Raw genomic sequence first — 18,391 nt, forward strand, 5'->3', positions numbered from 1 at the left:
TTCTATAAAATGCCTCATGACTCCTTATTTCCGACAACTTGGATCAGGGACATTGAGAGGATCTTTGAGGTTCTACAATGCAATGACTTAGACAAGATAAGGTGTGTCGTGTTCCAACTTTAAGGTGACGCCTATAATTAGTGGCATTCATCCAAGGAGAACTTTTGGGCCAAATACCCTAATGCTACTTGGGCGCAATTTACCGAGGCCTTCCTTAAGAACTACTTCCCTCTGAACTTCCGTGACAAGAAGGAGATGGAGTTCTTGACCCTAAGTCAAGGATCTAAGTTTGTCCTTGATTACCAACAAGCGTTCAAGGATCTTTTCTATTTTGCCCCGGACCACATGAAGGTCGAGGATGTCAAAGCAAGAAAGTCCGAGAGAGGTTTGAGGCACAGTATTAGTACTTCAGTGGTGCTACACAAGTATCCCACTTATGCTGAAGTGGTGCAAGCCGCCAAGGTCATCGAAGACCAGCAGTGGGAAAATTACAGGGCCGTGCAAGCTGGCAAAAGGCCCATGGGGTCTTTCGGCTTTAAGGGTCCTGGTAAGTTTCAGAGGGGATCCTACTCTACCACCTCTCCGACTCAGTACCACAAACCTGACGCAGCCCAGGCACCCAAGACAGCTGCAGCCCCTCATTATGGAACTCAGACTCTTATGTGCTATAACTGCAATGAGGTCGGGCATATGATTAGAGACTGCCCTCATGCCCGTCAGGGAAACTCTTGGCCAATTGTGTCTTCTAAGGCACCTCAAGCAAAGATTACCATTCACCCTCCCCTTCCTTCTACAGCCAACAAGACTCAAGGGCGTGTGTACTCAGTCACCAATGAGGAAGCCTATGTGGATCCAGGTGTCATCATAGGTATCACACTCAATTCTTAGGTGTCGCATGCATGTAGGTGTTATTGCTATAATTGGTTGCTTTGGTGTCTTCAGGTATGATATCTATTTGTTCCCAACCAGCGTATGTGTTGTTTGATTTGGGGGCGACGCATTCGTTTGTTTCCCCCTCTTTTGCCAAGAAGATACCGATCAAACCAAAGCTAATGGCCAAGAATCTGATGGTTGGTACACCAACGGGTAGCAAGATTGAACTCAACATAATTTATGCTCTTTGCCCGGTACGTGTATGTGACCGCAGGTTGACGGCAAGTTTGATAGTGCTGGATATAAAGGATTTTGATGTGATCTTGGGTATGGATTGGTTATCCGCTCAAGGTGCCAATCTAGTCTATGCAGAGACGAAGATTCAGTTTAAACCAAAAGGGGGTATAGAGTTTACTTTCAAGGGTATTAAACGGGAGAGACCCAAGAAGGCTATCATTTCTGCCCTTCAAGTCCATAAGCTATTAGATGAAGGCTGTCAATGTTACCTAGCCTTTGTGGTGGATACTGAAGCTAAGATTAAGCCTATGGATGAGATAAGTGTGGTAAGGGACTTTCTGGACATCTTTCCAGAAGATCTGACACGGTTGCCACCAAACTGTGAGACGGAGTTTATGATAAACCTAGTACCGGGTGCAGCCCCAGTATCTAAGGCTCCCTACAGGATGGCATCAATGGAATTCGAGGAGCTACAAGAACAGCTTCGAGACCTCTTGTAGAAGGGTTTCATTAGACCTAGTGTATCTCCTTGGGGAGCACCAGTCTTGTTTGTGAAGAAGAAGGATGATAGTATGAGGTTGTGCATCGACTACCGCGAGCTCAACAAGCTTACAATCAAGAATAGGTACCCTCTACCCCGGATTGATGACTTGTTCGATCAGTTACAACGTCCCAAGGTGTTTTCAAAGATTGACCTTCGATCGGGGTACCATAAATTAAAAATCAGAGACAGCGACATGAGCAAGACAGCATTTAGATCCTGCTACGGTCACTATGAATTCTTGGTGATGTCATTCGGGTTGACTAATGCCCCGGCCGCCTTCATGGAGTTGATGAACCGAGTGTTTCATGATGTCCAAGATAAATATGTCATTTTCTTCATTGATGAGATCCTGATATACTCCAAAAGCAAAGAAGAGCATGCAGACCACCTCCGCCTAGTACTACAGCGTCTGAGGGAGAAGCAGCTATATGCCAAGTTCAGTAAGTGTGAGTTTTGGCTAGAGCCGGTGGCATTCCTTGGGCACCTCATTTCTGCCAAGGGAATTGAAGTGGACCTAGATAAGGTCAAGTCGGTAGTTGACTGGGAGACTCCCAAGAGTGTGGCAGATATCCTTAGTTTCTTGGGCCTAGCTGGCTATTATAGGAGGTTTATAGAGAAATTCTCAAAAATTTCAGCACCTATGACTCAACTTACCTGGAAGGGAGTGAAGTTCGAGTGGTCAGATGAGTGTGAGGAGAGTTTTCAAGGACTGAAGCAGAGGTTGGTTTCTGCTCTGGTACTCACCATTCCTAATGGTACTGGAGCAGTGGTAGTTCATAGTAATGCACCGAAGATAGGCCTCAGATGCGTTCTGATTCAAGATGGGAAGGTGGTAGCCTATGCTTCTCGGCAACTGATGGATTATGAGAAGAACTACCCAACCCACGACTTGGAGCTTGCAGCTGTGGTCTTTGCTCTAATGATCTGGAGACACTATATATATGGTGAGAAGAACGAGATCTACAGTGATCACAAGAGTCTCAAGTACTTCTTCACACAGAAGGAGCTTAATATGAGACAGAGGCGATGGTTGGAGCTAATGAAGGATTATGACTGCACCATCCATTACCACCTGGGTAAGGCAAATGTAGTGGCGGATACGCTGAGCCAAAAATCTCAAACCCTTTTTTTGGCATCCTTGGCTGTCAGCGAGAAATTGGTTGAGGAAGCAAGAAGAATGGATCTAGAGTTACTAGTGGAGGGCATTACTCTATCTTTGGCAGCCATATCAGTCCAATCGACACTGGTGGAGAGGATACAGTCAGCCCAGGCTTCTGATTTAAAATTTCAAGAAATTATTGAGGCCATCCAAGGAGACACACAACAAGATCTAGACTTTACATTGACAGAGGGTAGTATCCTCATGTTTAGAGACCGGCTATGTGTTCCTAGCGATGCTCAGTTGAGAAAGGCAGTTCTGACAGAAGCCCACGACTCTTCTTATTCAATCCAGCTAGGAAGCACAAAAATCTATAAGGATTTGAAGGGACACTATTGGTGGAGTAGAATAAAGAGAGATGTAGCTAAGTTTGTAGCAAGATGTCTCACTTGCCAGCAAGTAAAGGCAGATAGACAGCGACCCCATGGCCTCTTACAATCATTGCCCATCCCTGAATGGAAATGGGAGAATATTACTATGGATTTCGTAACTGGGTTACCTCGTACCCCTAGGGATGTTGATGCCATATGGGTTGTTGTTGATCGATTGACGAAAACATCTCACTTCATCCCTATGAAAGTCTCCTACAAGATGGATAAGCTGGCCCATTTATACATTGATAATGTGGTTCGCCTACATGAAGTCCCAATTAGTATCATCTCTGACCGTGACCCCAGGTTTACATCCAAGTTCTAGGGTGGGTTCCAGAAGGCCATGGGCACATTGCTGAATTTTAGTACAACCTTCCACCCCCAAACAGACGGGTAGTCGGAGAGGACCATACAGACTCTAGAAGATATGCTCCAGGCCTATGCCATTGACATGCAAGGCAGCTGGGATGAGCACATCTCGCTCATCGAGTTTGCTTATAATAATAGTTACCACGCTACCATTGGGATGACACCGTTTGAAGCACAGTAAGGAAAGAAGTGTCGAATACCCTTGTATTGGGATGAGGTAGGTGAGTGACATATCTTTTACCCCGAGTTTATCCAGGTGACATGTGAGAAGATGGACTTAATTCGTGAACGAAAGGGCCCATTAGATAAAAAAAAAAAAAAAAAAAAAAAAAAAAAAATTTAAAAAAAAAAATTTAAAAAGAAGGGCAAGTTGAGCCCGAGGTTTATTGGACCATATGAGATCCTGGCGAGAATCAGACTGGTGGCTTATTGGTTAGCACTCCCTCCATCTTTGGAAGGGGTACATGACGTATTCCATGTGTCAATGTTTCAGAAGTACGTTCATGACCCAAGTCATGTTCTATTACAAGAACCATCGGAGCTTGCAGCCGATATGTCTTACAAGGAGCAGCCTGAAAGTATTCTGGACAGCAAGATCATTCACCTTCACAACCTACCTATCCACTATGTGAAGGTGAAATGGTGCAATCACCCAGAAGAAGAAGCACCTTGGGAAGCAGAAGTTGAGATGCGGGCAAAGTACCCTTCCCTGGGTTACCTACAAGGTATGGTAAATTTTGGGGATGAAATTTCTTGTGTAAGGTGGGGAGATTGTTATACCCGCACCTGGTATCCTAATATTTTTTTCTTTTATCCTTATAACGTGTAGAGCGTGCTGCCATGTATGCTGGTGAGCTGTTCACAATGATGGTCAAATCAAGCTATAACATTATTGACTTCGACACGGGTTTGCCAGTCGAGGAAAGATTCCTCAACCGGGAATGGGGTAAATTCATCTACGGTGACTTCGTCGACTACCCTTCAAGTACCAGTCCTAAGAGTGAGCAGTATCAGATGGCACATCCCGTATCGCCCTACTTAGACACTTCACTTGGTGATGAACTTAGTGTTGCGGGGGGAAAGCTCTTCGGGATCATGGAGGTTGCACCTTGATGTGTGAGGGGTAAGTGGCTGACCTAATTTTGTTGTATGCTTATTGCCCTCTCAAAGCCCTCGAAGTGTGGTCCAAAGGCCCTGACCTCCTATGGTGGGAACCACCTTCCTACTCGGATCGGATGCAAGGTTTCTGGCTGCATCCGACCCTGTATCCGATACTACTGATAAGGACTCTAGTGGGTGAGACCCTGTGAGGGGCTCACATGCCCTGTGGCTAAGGTGCTGTTGGTGCCCTGTTATATTTGACCCTACCCTAACCTTTTATTACTAACTTGACCTTGTGTGGGCCTTGGGGCCCAAGTTTGGACTTTAAAACTTGTGTAGGGTGAATGACTATGTGACCCTACCCAAACAGACCCAAGGGTTACACCTATAAGACCTTATCCAAACAGGCCAATAAAGGGGTTGCTATAAAAGAGGTGGGTAGGACTATTCACTAGTCTTGGCTCACTTCTACCTAACGTAACCGTGCTGGAGAAGGGAGTTATGAGGAGAGAGGGTTAGCAAGGAGAAGGAAGGGAAGAAGAAGGAAACGGTTGCTAGGTATTGGAGCTTTAAAGAGGGCACATCTTGTGTACCTCAAACCAGGTAAGCCAAGTGCTCTCTCCCCCCTTTTCTCTTTCCCCTTTTGCTCATTTGAGCTTGGTTGGTTCCTTGGGTTGTAGCCCCAAGATTGGGTTTTCCTTGTGAAACCCAGATGGTTGGCGTGAGCCATGTTTGGTTCCCCTCTTGTAGGATACTGTCCTATTTTCCTTACATCCCTTGAGATCTCCAACTGGGGCTCTTGACCTAAGGTTCCAACCACCTAGGGTAAACCCCAAATCTGGAGATGGAGTAGTTGGCCCCTTTAAACCCCTTTAATTTTTGGATGTTGGGTGTTTCTAAGACCCAAATAGACTCCAAGACACCCCTCCCTAGTCCCTTGAGACTTAAAGAACCAAATGGGACAACCTTGGGCTTTTAAGGACCTTGAAATTGCAACTGGGTTGCATCGGAGGCAGATCTCTGCTGAGTCCGACGTTGCCTCCGATGTGGGCTGAGCCTATAGGAATGGTCGGACGCAAGGTCGGGGGCCAGCCTGTTGAGTCCGACGTTGCCTCCGATGTGGCCTGAGCCTATTGTAATCACTTCCGCTTATTTCATAATCATTAGAAATGGAATATTCCTTACCTTTCGTACTTTGACTTTATGGTGTTTTCTTATTAGACAAAGACTGTGTATTGGGACACTGCAAATTGTGATTCTGGTAGTCTTTTGGGATGACACGTGTCATACTAGTCACCCCTTTACTATTAGTTTATTCGTTATTGGGATGGGGACTTGATAGGCATTTTGGCAATATTTACCATTTTAAGTAGGAATGCATTATTGGTATTTGGAATGATACCTCATACATACGTTGTTAATGCCATTAGCGATATTCGGATCAGTGGTGATGTTCAAATATGACTTTATTTGCATTTTATGCTTTTATGCCCTTCAGGGGTATTTTGGTAATTTCTATTATTTTATGCTGGTTTGCATAATTAATGTCTTACGATGTGTGATCATGATATTCTGATAGTAGATCAATCTTGCATGTTATATGAGACCTTATTTAGAGAGAATTTGTGAACCCAAACATCTAATACGAAGGACTGGCTCCTCTGGGCGGATTGGGATGCGCAAAATCTTCCTATCTCCATAACCTAACCTCTTACCCGTTCTCTGGTCTGATCATATGGAATCAATTGTAGCCCTATCCTCTAACCAGAATTTGTGCTAACCATTTAGGGTTCTAGGCCCTTCATAACCTAGGTGGTGACTCCATTCTGTTATTTTAAATTGTGCTTTCCCTACACCCCCATCACCGGTTCATAAGAGTGAACCATAACACCGTCTTTTGGCATTTCAATTTGAGTCATTAAGGAACAGGAACATCAATGCCGTGAGGCATCATCGAGGCATTAAAATAGCCCGACAAAGGGGTGCGCTTGGTCGACGTGCGTTGTTGGTACTCTAGAGTGGCGACTTCGCTGGGGAAAGTTTATGGTCAAGCTTTCAATACTAGATGCTTTTTTGTTTTGAATGCAAATATTTCTCTCTCATATACTGCCTTATTTGACAATATGCTTTTTTGAGAACCTTGTTTGTACCATTGTACTAACTGCATCATGCATCGTACTCGGAGTGAAATCAAACAAAGAGGGTACTCCCTATTGTGTCTCTACCCCCGAGGAGGTGAGACACATCATACTAAATACTCCAAGATTGAATGATAGCCACTTCCTGGACAAGAGTGTTGAAAGTGAAATTAGGCGACGAGGGTGTTCCTAGTGAACATTCTGAGTTCAATTGATGCCCGCTTTTGCACTACACTTATTGTACACACACACAATGAATGGAAAACACTCAGCCAGGTGGTTTAGTTATTGGACCCCATGTGTAGTCATGGGTAATTCACGGCTAAGTCACACCCCTTGATATTTACTCTACGGGCTTCGAATCATAAGCGAGGATGGTCATTAGTGTGGTGGTGGGGGTACATTCGATACTCAAAAAGGCACTAGTTTCATCATTTTGAGTCTGACTGATCTATTGTTACACCCGCACCCGAAATATACCCAAATACCCCGGGGCAAATTGGACCTTACCAAAGGGTAATGCCATGGTGGCTATGGTCAACATCTATGACCTTGAACTTAATATTTTATTATAAATGTCCCCTCGAAGTTTTGAGAGTACGGGTCAAAGCCCCATAATTTTTCTCCAAGTTTGGGCCCTGACAGCAACAAAGGAGTCACGAGCAGACTCACTTGACTGGTTCCGCTCGTGGATCCGTCTATGCTATTACCTACCCTTTTGGTTTATTTTTCTATGGGACCCACATCTTCGTGTCCCCGACACCATAATTAGATCCCTGGACCAAATGGACCCCCTCCATTACCATTAATTGGTTAATTGGGCCATGAAAGTGGGCCCATAAAACTTAACTTAAATAAATAATAGGTTTTATACCCTAGCTTAAGCCAAACAAACCTTAGAGGACAAATAGGTCTTATGAGACTTAGGGTGTACCCAAACATGTCCTAATTAACTAGATGGACCTAATGGGTTATGACTTGGGCCAAACAAAACCTAAGACCTAATTAAACCCAAAGGACTAACTTGTGTTAGGGGTACCTAAACAAACAAGACCTAAGGACCCATTTAACCCTTATAAGATAAACAAGTCTCCTATTCCCTTATCTCTCCCCCTCCCAAGCAAAGGAATGAGAGGGGAAGGGAAGAAGGTGGAAGCCATGCCAAGATGGCTGGTGCCCCACATCTCCTGCTCTTGCTGTCTGGACAAGGCTTGAAGAAGAGAAGAAGAAGAAGAGATGGAAAGGAAGGGAGGAAGCAAAAGGAGTTGGATCTTCAAGGCTGGCTAAGGCTGGAATTGGAGCTCCTCTCACCAAGGTATGACCTAAACCCTTGGTACATCTCTCTTTCCATTTCCATTTTGATAAATTCCTTGAGCTTAAGCTAACCTAGGTTCCATTTGGGACTCAAGGTGATGCTTGGTCCTTAGTTAGAGCCCAAATGGTGCAGACCAAACCCTATTAAAGACCTCTATGTGCTGCACTGCAGCCATTATTGCTGAACCTTTGGTTCTAAACCATGAAACCCTACCTTTGGACTAAATAGGACCAAACCCTTGTATGATCTTAGATCCATTAGGTAAGCCTAGGTTCTAATGACCTTAAGGAGACCTAAGACACCCCTCCCTAACCCTGAGTATAAGGGGTACTCCAAGCTTCAAGCTAGAGGAGAAACCCTTTGAAATCTCGAAAAAGATTTTCGACGGACGCATGACGGGATCCACCAATCGTGGTACCGTCTGACAGCCCGTCCAGTATAATCCCAAGGGCTTGACCTGAATGGATGAAGGGACCGATTCATTCTATTGGCTCCGCCCATGGGTCAGTTCCCTCTCGGGTATGTCTCAGGGATCGAATGAATGCAAGGGTGGATTAAGATGGTGCATCCATCCGTGGAACTGCTTGTGGGATAACCTAGAGGAGGTGAGAAGGTTATTACTAGTAAAATATTATCCTTTTTAAGTTTTATCTTGAATTAAACAAGATAGAGAGAGATAAATTGAACAAATGGAGGACATAAAAAACTTATCCCTACGTCCACTCCTCTCAACCTTGAGAGAATTTTACTAGTTACTTCCTTTCAGTACAGTAGGTGGGAAGAACACCTTTACAATCTTTTTTTACGGGATAAGATGTCAAACCCTGCCCCTGACTGGCTGGAATTATGATTGAATGATAGGAACCCCTGACATGGCATCTAAGCATACTGTGGAGTATCACTCCAGTGATTGAAATTGATGAAGAAACCCTGAGGATGTCCTCCTACATACCTGTCAGAAGATGGATCATTGACCCCTGCAATTGCACAGCTCACAACATAATGTACTGCCTGGACTCCAGGTAATCTCTCCCCTCTCCATGAATGTGGGTCCCACACCTAAAAATAAGTGCAAAAGGCCCTGAGTGATATGTGGGTTCAAGGCCCTAAGCCTGGGTCAAACCCCTATGCAAGCCCACAGAGATATAGCCTTGCTGAAATCTCTGGGCGATGCAGACATCACCCAGAGACATTGCCCAGAGTGGAAAAACTAAATATTTTAATGATTTGATCTATAGGGACCACCCATATTGGACATGGGCACCCTCCATTGGTTGAGGGGAGTCTGAGGGACCACCTCATACCCTTGGATCACTGTGGACCCCACCTAAGTGTCCAGAGTGACTGAGAATGCAGTCAAAAATGCATTTTCAAAAGAGGCCTTAACAGCCAAACAAACCCTAGTTATGGGCTGGCCTATGAATAGGGGTGCCTTAGCTCATTTTAGAGCTTTGGCTACTGTTGGAATCGTGGAGAGAAGAAGAAGAAAGAAAAGAGAGAAAAGAAAAGGAGAAGAGGAAGGAAAGAGAATGAAGGAAGAGGAGACCTCACCTTGCATCTGCATCCCTTCCCAGCTTGATTTTAGGTATAAAACTGAACTCATACCTCTGTATTTTTTAAGTTATTTTGGCCATTGGTAGCCCAAAATAGCTGGGGGCTGCCATGAACCATCTCAAACCCACCATGCAAACCTGATGCATGAAGGATTTGAGTGTTTTGTAGCATTTTTTATGGATGTTCTTCAGCCTGAGACTGAAACCTGGGCTGTGCCAGGCTGCGTTGCCCTGTTACACCAAGAACAGGCAATCTGGGTTCAGATCTGTGTGCCCTGACTGCATACAACCTAGCCCTGCGTTGTCATAGCCTTGGATCACAGTAATATACATGAAACCATCCTTTCATGCAGCCAAAACCTTGATTTGCAACTGAAGATATGCTGGGTTACTATTTACTGGGCTGTCTGGGCCGCTCCTGGCAGCCAAGTGGTGGGCGCAGGTGAAAACCCATTGGGGCTAGTTCAAAGTATACCCCTGGGAATCCATGATGACCTAACATGCATGGGGAGAAGATCCATGCACTGCCCATGATCAAAAACCTTGGAATCTCAGCCTATTCCTGGTTTTGCAATCTCTGGGCGATGCAAACATCACCCTGAGACATCGCCCAGTGAATGAAAACTTGCAAAAATGCTGATCTAACTTGGGGATCTTCACCCATGGGCCACAAATCAGTGTAGGGAGTTGGAAAATGATAAAAATGCCCCTCCCCACATCTATCCACATGAATGAATACCTTGGGTATCCAAGTGGGCCCCGCAGGGCTTGGAAACCCTGTTTGTGATGGTCCTGTAGCACTGCCAAGTTGGGCACTGTACTGTGAAGCTTAAATAACCTAGAAAAATGTACCACTGTGATAAATGACCATTCTTCCCCTAGGCCACAATCTCTGGATGATGCACCGAGACATAGGCCTAAGGCCCAGTACAAGGGCCAGAGAATTCCAAGTGATGACCGATTGAACACCGAGTCAACCCAGTGAGCCTAGATCAACCCTAGGACATATAAAAGTAGTTTGGAATGCTAAGTAATGTATTTCTAATTTATATCTAGGGTTTGATCCCGCACTTAAGGCCTACAACCAGACTACAGCCGGAACTGAAACTGCAACTGAATTTATAGAACCAAACCCAGGTGAGTGAAATGTTATCGTGTATGTATGTGTAACAATATTATTTATGCCGGCAATTAAATTCTTTAATTATTAATGCTGTGTTACTTATTAATTGGAATTTCTCAAAATTACACACTGTATGACTGTTGATCAACACTGTGGCATATATCATGATGATTGTGATTGATAGACTAGATGTCGTAGTCTGCTTGGAAATGAGGCCCGTGGTAGCCAGTAGTATGGGATACGATTGATACCCCCTGACTCATACGATGCCATATAGACATGGGGTTAGAGTTTCATCACCTGTGCTATGCACCCTTGCCAACATGGGTTAAGGTGTTGGATAACTGTGAGGACTACCGTAAAACCTCAGGCATTTACGCCGAGAAGCCTCAGCATAGCTGGGATGCCCCAGGGCAAATATGCCGGGAAGCCTCTAGCTACAAGCTTGGCAAGCACCAATAGGTGAATCATGGCTATACGCCAAATAAAGTTTATGCACCGGTAAAGGGTGAATTGATATTAAGTCGGTTACCTCACTAGCTCAATCATAGGGGGCTGGTCAAGTTGACCATGGAGAGCATGCTGGAGCTGACTGGTCCTCTCTGACAACTCAATGGGTGTATCGCGGGAAGGGATAACCAAGCCCGCACCAGGGATACATGTATTGGGGATTGTAGTAGCACTAACCTGCCTTAGCTGTATTGTTAGGTGGCTAATTAAATAATTTGGACTTTCATATCATGTAGGATCATGTGGTTTGTGGTTGCATATGCATGCATGATAATATGTTTTGCTCACGAGCTCGGTGGGGCTCACACTCTGTTATATATGTTTTTCTTTCCTTTCTAGATGATTGTGTAGATCGATGGCACTGTGGCATGGAGGCTCATTATGAGGAGGAGAGCCCTTATGATTATGATGCTATTGGTATGGACCCCAATGGAGGTTATGCCGATGATACATGCGTTCTTGGTGGTTATTGATGAAGACCATTGAGGGACGCACATGATGCTTTTTGTCTTGGGGACTCCTTTTTGTTTTTGATAGGAGTTTATCCCCGTTTCTGTTTCTGGTTTAGTCTTTTCTTTCCTTTTTGGGGTCGAGTTATCTCGCCCTGTATATATATGTATTTTTCTTTTGCTTATGTATATGATAGTTTAACTTTTCAGTTGTTGGTTGTACTGGGGAATGTATCAGAACTTACATATGTATATATATCACCATCATTCCCGTATCGCTACGCTTTCCCTTTTCTTGGTTAAATTTATAGATTATTTGCAGCACTCTAATCTTACTTATGGTAATGTTATGAATGTGGTACCATGAATGTATTAACTGCTTCTAAATTTTTGGGATCTGACAGATTGCCATTATGCAATTCGGGTCACCTACCTAATCCTCCCAGCAGGTGGTTTGGGGTGTGACATAAGAGGATCCCAATCTTTTAAGGATAAGAGAAGCCTAATCTTTTAAGGATAAGAGGATCCTTGCAAAACTTAAGTACAGTCTAGGATAATACAAAAATGCTTTATAAACTCAAAAACATAAACTAATACAAAAGTGAATAAAGGTAAAGATTACCTAGGCAAGGATCGTGATGTGTACTGCAAGTGCCAAATGATGCAAATGAAGACCTTCTCTAAGACTATTCTTTGGAGTGTGAGCATATGAAGGTCCTTTGAGATTTGAAGTCAATCCTTGAGTGATGTAGATGTGGACAAGAAGACTTCAATAATGAGAGCAATAGTTGACTTTTCACTTTTCACAAAAGTTGGATTTTGGACTGTAGTGGATAGGTGAAAATGTCACACCCCCATCCCATTAAAGGATAAAATACTATAAACGGGGTATGATAGGATGCTTACCAACATCCTAACCACTAAAAGGATCTCGATGCAGTGGCCAACGCATAGTCTTACACTAATATTAAATTACATTAATATCATAATGCAGAAAGTAAAGGAATATTTTCTTCCAAAAGATCAGAAATAAGCAAAAGCATTACAAATACACAAGGTTCAAGTCTACATGATAGATAGTTTAATGTTTTACATTTCAACCCAAAATGATTAACTAGAAACTGAAACTATAGGAATACTACTAAATATATACAATGCTCATAATAAACAAAATGAAAAGATATAATTGTGCCCCAATGGCATAGACCATGAGTGTATGCTATCATTAAGGTCCAAAGTCACGGGCTCCAAGCAAAAGGATCACTATCATAGATCACCTACATATAGCTAAAAAAGGGTTGCGCAATGGGGTTAGCTACACCAGCTAGTGAGAGAGCAAAGGGGAGTGCACATGCACCACATAAAGTTTTATATCAGAATAATGCATGCTAATGTTTGATTCATTTTTCACCTAGCACACAAATTCTATCGGTCAAGTATATGCTATTGTAATAACTCGGGAGACACTGAGGGTCACTTATCCTATCGCCCCATTGAAACCTCAATTATGACGAGGGGACCTACACTAGTAGAAGCCATCTTGACCACCTAGTGGCAGACCCCGATAGCCATCACTACCCCTGACTTGGCCTCTCCCACCTCCATAGCCATCGGGTGCTCAGACTATCCAACACATAAACCCCTGTTGGCAAGGGCCATAGCATAAGGGAACATAAAACCTAGCCACAGATATACTACATGCAAATCCTATCATCCTGAGAGGTATTTCGGGTGCATCAACGTCCCATTCCATCTAGTACCTGGGTATCAACAAGGCACAACGCATACAGAGCAAGATGGCAAGCAATGATTTTAATAATAATAATTTCATGATTCCGGCACTGACATACCCAGCACCGTAACCCAATATAATAAAGTAAAGTAACATATCCACAATTCATCAGTTCATATCCAACATAATTTATATGCAAGAATGCAACATGTTAAGAATGGATGCAAGCATGCACAATTATATGATATATAAAATTTATATATATGTATATAACAATCCCAAACATCACCCAAAACCCACTCACAGTTTGCTTACTTGTCGTTCGGTGTGTTTGGTAAGGTTTGATCTAGTGCACGCACTCTCGTACAGATTATGAAGTCTGAGGACGCGTGAGAATAATGTTAGAAGTGTATAGGTGGGTCCCACTAAGGGTCCCAACAGTTTATTTGAAATCTATGTTAAGACAGCAATGGTGGGTGAAGGAACGGAGTCAGTCAGGTGAGTCTGATCGTTCCCCCGTCGCCATTCTTTTGAAGTCATTGAAGATCCTCACCTCCAACCCTTCATCCATGGAACCATAGAGGTCCTAAGGTTGGGGAGGTAAGTCCAATCCTTCATTGGAGGTCCTAAACACATAGTCCTTTAAGGAATTTAGGGGAGACAAGAGATTGGATCCATCCCCAAGGTTTCTTCCCAAACCTAAACTAGGTTTTCAATGCTTGAACAACATTTAGGTTGTCAAAACCATGAAAGCATTAAGGGAAGGGAATATAAGTTTTAAAGAGAGCATTCAATAGGGTTTGTTGGGTTTCCAAGAGAACCCCCAAGTGTTACAGATGAGTAACTCTAAACATGAAATCCTTAAGCCAGTCTGATTCCCAACCATCTTCTTGAGATCCAACGGCCTCAAGAGCTAGGGAAGGGTGTCTTAAACCTCCCTAAGGGCATAATTTCTCATATCATTCATTAGTCTTGGGAGATCCCATAGATTGGTCTCTCCTTAGTAGTTTCCATTTCTAGGTTGAGGTCACAAGTCCTTAGACAGCAAGAGTTTTGAGGGCATCAAGGGTAGACCTTGGCACCTCGATAGGTCAATTAATTAATACATTTAGGGGCCATTTTAGATGGTAATTAACCCCCAATAATATTTATTAAGTCCTACATAGACAGCCATAATGTGGGCGAGGTCACCGGATAACAATCATGTTCCAAAGTTGCTGTTAAAATATATTATCTGGGATTGGGCCCACTTTTGATGGTCTTTTGTCTAGATTGGGTCCACAGTTCCTGCATATAAAATGTAGCCCTTTGAGTCTATTTTACAACGCAACTTGAATCACATCAATATAATTTGTATAGACAAAGTTACAGTCAGAATACTGAATAATGGTCATGCTATAAAACTGCGGGCGGATCCACGAACAGATTCTGTTAGGTGAGTCTGCCCATGCATCTGGTCGAACCCTAAGACACACCCGAGGGGGTGGATCCACGGGATGATGCACGATGGTGAGTCCAGTCCTTAGTCTGCTCACAGTAGGAATAGGTTTTTCAAGTCCGAACTTCATCCAAATTGATCCCCAATGCCCCCAATGGCTTCAAGGGCTTATAAGAATGACTTCCAAGGTTCATTAGGGTCCCAATAATCCTAGTGGCACAATACATTAAGCCATCTATGGTCTATATCAAATTCCTTAACCCAAACTTGGATTTTTTAGGTGAAATCCCTAGGTCCTCATGGCTTGGGTTGAATGGCACACCATTGGGAGGATTAAGGATGTGCAATGGCACCCAAAAAGACCAAGAACAAGTCCCATGCAAGGGCATTGGGTCCAAAGTGGAACCCAAGCTACTCCCAATCTCAAAATCCAAAACCTAAACTAAAAAATAGAGAAATGGAGGAGGAGAGGTGGCTTACCTTCAATGGAAGCAGCAAGCACAAGGCTAGGTGAGCCTTCTTTCCCCTTCTTCTTCTCCTTCTCCTTCTTCTCCTTCCTCCTTTCCTTTTCTTTTCTTCTTCTCCTTCCTTTCTTTCCTTTCCTTTCCTTTTCTTCTTTCCTTCTCCGGACAGCAAGAGGGGAGGGATGAGATGAGGTGTAGGAGGGGAGGAGGACAGTAGCTTGCTCTCTTCTCCCTTACCTTCTCTTCTTCTTCTTCTTCTTCTTCTTCTTCTTCTTCTTCTTTTCCTTTCTCTCTTCTACGGTTTTAGCAAATGGGAGAAAGGGGAATGAGCTAAAGAGCTCATACCCATAAATAACTAAAATAGGCCTTAGGGCCTGTTTTCCTAGGTCCTTAAATCCCAAAATCCATTTTCACTTAAGTTAGGCCTTAGGGCCAGTTTGGTTGGGTGCCCTCAAATACTTAGTGGCCTCTAGGTTTAAATGGGTTTTAGTTGGGCTTTAGGTCTTGTTTGGCCCATGTCTTTATCCAATAGGTCTAGTTAGTTAGTTAGGACATGTTTGGTTTAGGACTAAAACTCATTAAAATCATATTTGGGCCTTGTGGGCCCACTTTCATGGTCCACTTAACCAACTCATGGTGAGGGCAGGGGTTCACATGGTCCAAAGGTCTGATTAGGGTGTTTGGGAGACAGGAATGTGGGTCCCGTAGGAAAATAAATCAAAAAGGTAGGTAACAGCATGGGCAGATTATCGATCGGATACACAAGTAGTGGATCCGATCGTGACTCTAGTGCTGCTATCAGGGCCTAAACTTCAAGGAAAGTTACGGGGCTTTGACCCATACTTCCAGGACTTCGAGGGGACACTTATAATAAAATATTAGGTTAAAGGTCAGTAAAGTTGACCATTGCCACCATGGCATTACCCTTTGGGTAAGGTCTAAATTGCCTTGGGGTGTTAGGGTATATTTTGGGTGCGGGTGTAACAGAAAATGTTTGACATGTTCTCTATTTATAGGCTCATTAATGGCCTTTAGAACATGTGTAAAATGTGCTCTAATGGATCTATTTTTAACCAATCCGATCAACCTGAAGATTGATCCGGTCGATCGGATCATAGCTGTTGGAGAAACTAGCCATTGTCGTTGGAGGGTAAATAGAACATCTGGTCGATGTCTGGTAGACCGGATCATTAATAGGAACGTACTAGTGAGGCCACTATGTCTCCTAATCGATCCATACCCTATGATCCGGTCAACCAGATCACAGACCGAATCCTAGTCAAGGTATGATTCTGACAGTTTGACTGAGGGGATTGGTCCGGGACTTTCTCCAACCAATTCTAACATATTTTAAGGTCAAAAGGGGTTCAATTAAAACCTCCTAAGGTTCCTAAATGATGCATATGATTTTTTATTTATTTTATACAAATGCAATTACAAGTATGCAATGTGTGTGTCTAAGTATGTGCACATGAGCATCTTGTCTTTCTTTCTTCATATGATGTTCGTGAATCTTTAAAAGATCTTTTGAGAACTTTTTTACTTGACATGCTTCGTTACGTCTTCAAGATCTTGAACTTCAGGGCTTTGTCTTGAATGTCTTTACTTTGTGCCTTCTGGTTCTATGACTTATTAGCCTGTTGACATAGTAACACAACCAAGACCTTGACCATGATTAATATGTTTGTTATCATCAAAACACTTAAGGAGGTAGGGTAGAATTTCCCAACAATCTCTCTCTTTTTGATGATGACAAACATATGATTTGGTAGCAATATATAGCATCCATTGCAACCATACATAATGCAATGTATTTCAATTTTAAGCAATCAAGTAATGCATCATATAAATTCATATAAGTATGAGTCAAATCCATCCAAATCATCATATCTTCTTCCCCTTTTGTCAACAACAAAAAGGAGTAGAGAAGGCTCCCCCTGCAATATAAAGTCATATAGAGACAACATTTGTAATAAACAAAGTATTGCAACTAATAGTCAAAGTAAAGCATCTACATAGGTGTAAAAGTCTAAAGCTAGTCAATCATATATTTATAAAAGTCTAAATCAAAAGCACTCTCCCCCTAAAGAAGTGCAGTAGTTTAAAATTCATGCTAAAAGTAAAGCAGTTGGTTCAAATATTACAACCCAAATTGTCTTAAAAAAATAGAAATAAAAGGCACTAATCATATGTAGGAGGTGAAGAGATGTGAAAATGCTGAGTAAAGAGAATACTCATTAAGCATAGTCCGGGTAGTCTCTTGAAGAGATTTATTTTTGCTTTCAACAACCCTATTAGATTGGGGGATTCTAAGAGCGGAAAAATTATGGATGATGCCTTCATCATCATAATATTTCCCAAATTGGTTTGAGTTGTCAAACTCACCACCATGATCACTTCTTATTGTAGTGATCAAATATACCTTTTGGTTTTGGATTTTCTTACAAAGTTTTGAAAATTCATTAAAAGCCTCAACTTTGTAAATAGCTTTGTATTTGCCGTCATATGCTTAGAGTATCCACTATCGATATACCACTCTACTTGTCCTTTACTCTTCAAGCATACCTACAAAATAAAGTTTACACATGCATTGGTCCCCATAATCCCATGGGTCCTTCGTTGTTAGAGTTGAGAGATTCCTTAGGTACCCAGACTTTCTTGTGTTTAAGATTCTTGTTTGGACTATAGTTAGTGTCCGAAACATAGTTCTTGGGTCGTTGGTACCTAGGGTCACAAATGTTAAATGGAAATGGTACCCTTTTTTGTCTTTGTGATCTTTGCCACTAAAAGGAATTTTTAGTCCTTCTATCTCTTTGGTATTTTTTATGGTCATAAGGTCTATATGAGTTATACTTCACATATGGCCTATGATTTGATTGAGATCTATAACTTCTTTCCATTGTGTATGAAAATTGTAGTCTAGGAAATTGTCTTTGGGGTCTTTGAGGTCTTTGAGGAAGAAGTATATTGAAATGCATGATGACGTTGATTTTCATACCTTTGACTTTTGTACCC

The 18,391-nt window shown here is 42.7% G+C and overlaps 1 protein-coding gene across 1 annotated transcript; it reads left to right on the top strand.

Annotated features, from left to right (window-relative positions):
* The first annotated feature begins 255 nt into the window (after positions 1 to 255).
* LOC122644890 lies at positions 256 to 1,610 on the top strand. The gene is made up of 3 exons (XM_043838259.1): positions 256 to 856; positions 943 to 1,086; positions 1,225 to 1,610. The coding sequence occupies exons 1-3, from the start codon at positions 256 to 258 to the stop codon at positions 1,608 to 1,610; spliced, it is 1,131 nt and encodes a 376-aa protein (XP_043694194.1).
* The last annotated feature ends 16,781 nt before the right edge of the window (positions 1,611 to 18,391 follow it).

Source organism: Telopea speciosissima, chromosome 11, assembly GCF_018873765.1.
Source record: "Telopea speciosissima isolate NSW1024214 ecotype Mountain lineage chromosome 11, Tspe_v1, whole genome shotgun sequence".
In the NCBI taxonomy this organism is placed as follows: domain Eukaryota; kingdom Viridiplantae; phylum Streptophyta; class Magnoliopsida; order Proteales; family Proteaceae; genus Telopea; species Telopea speciosissima.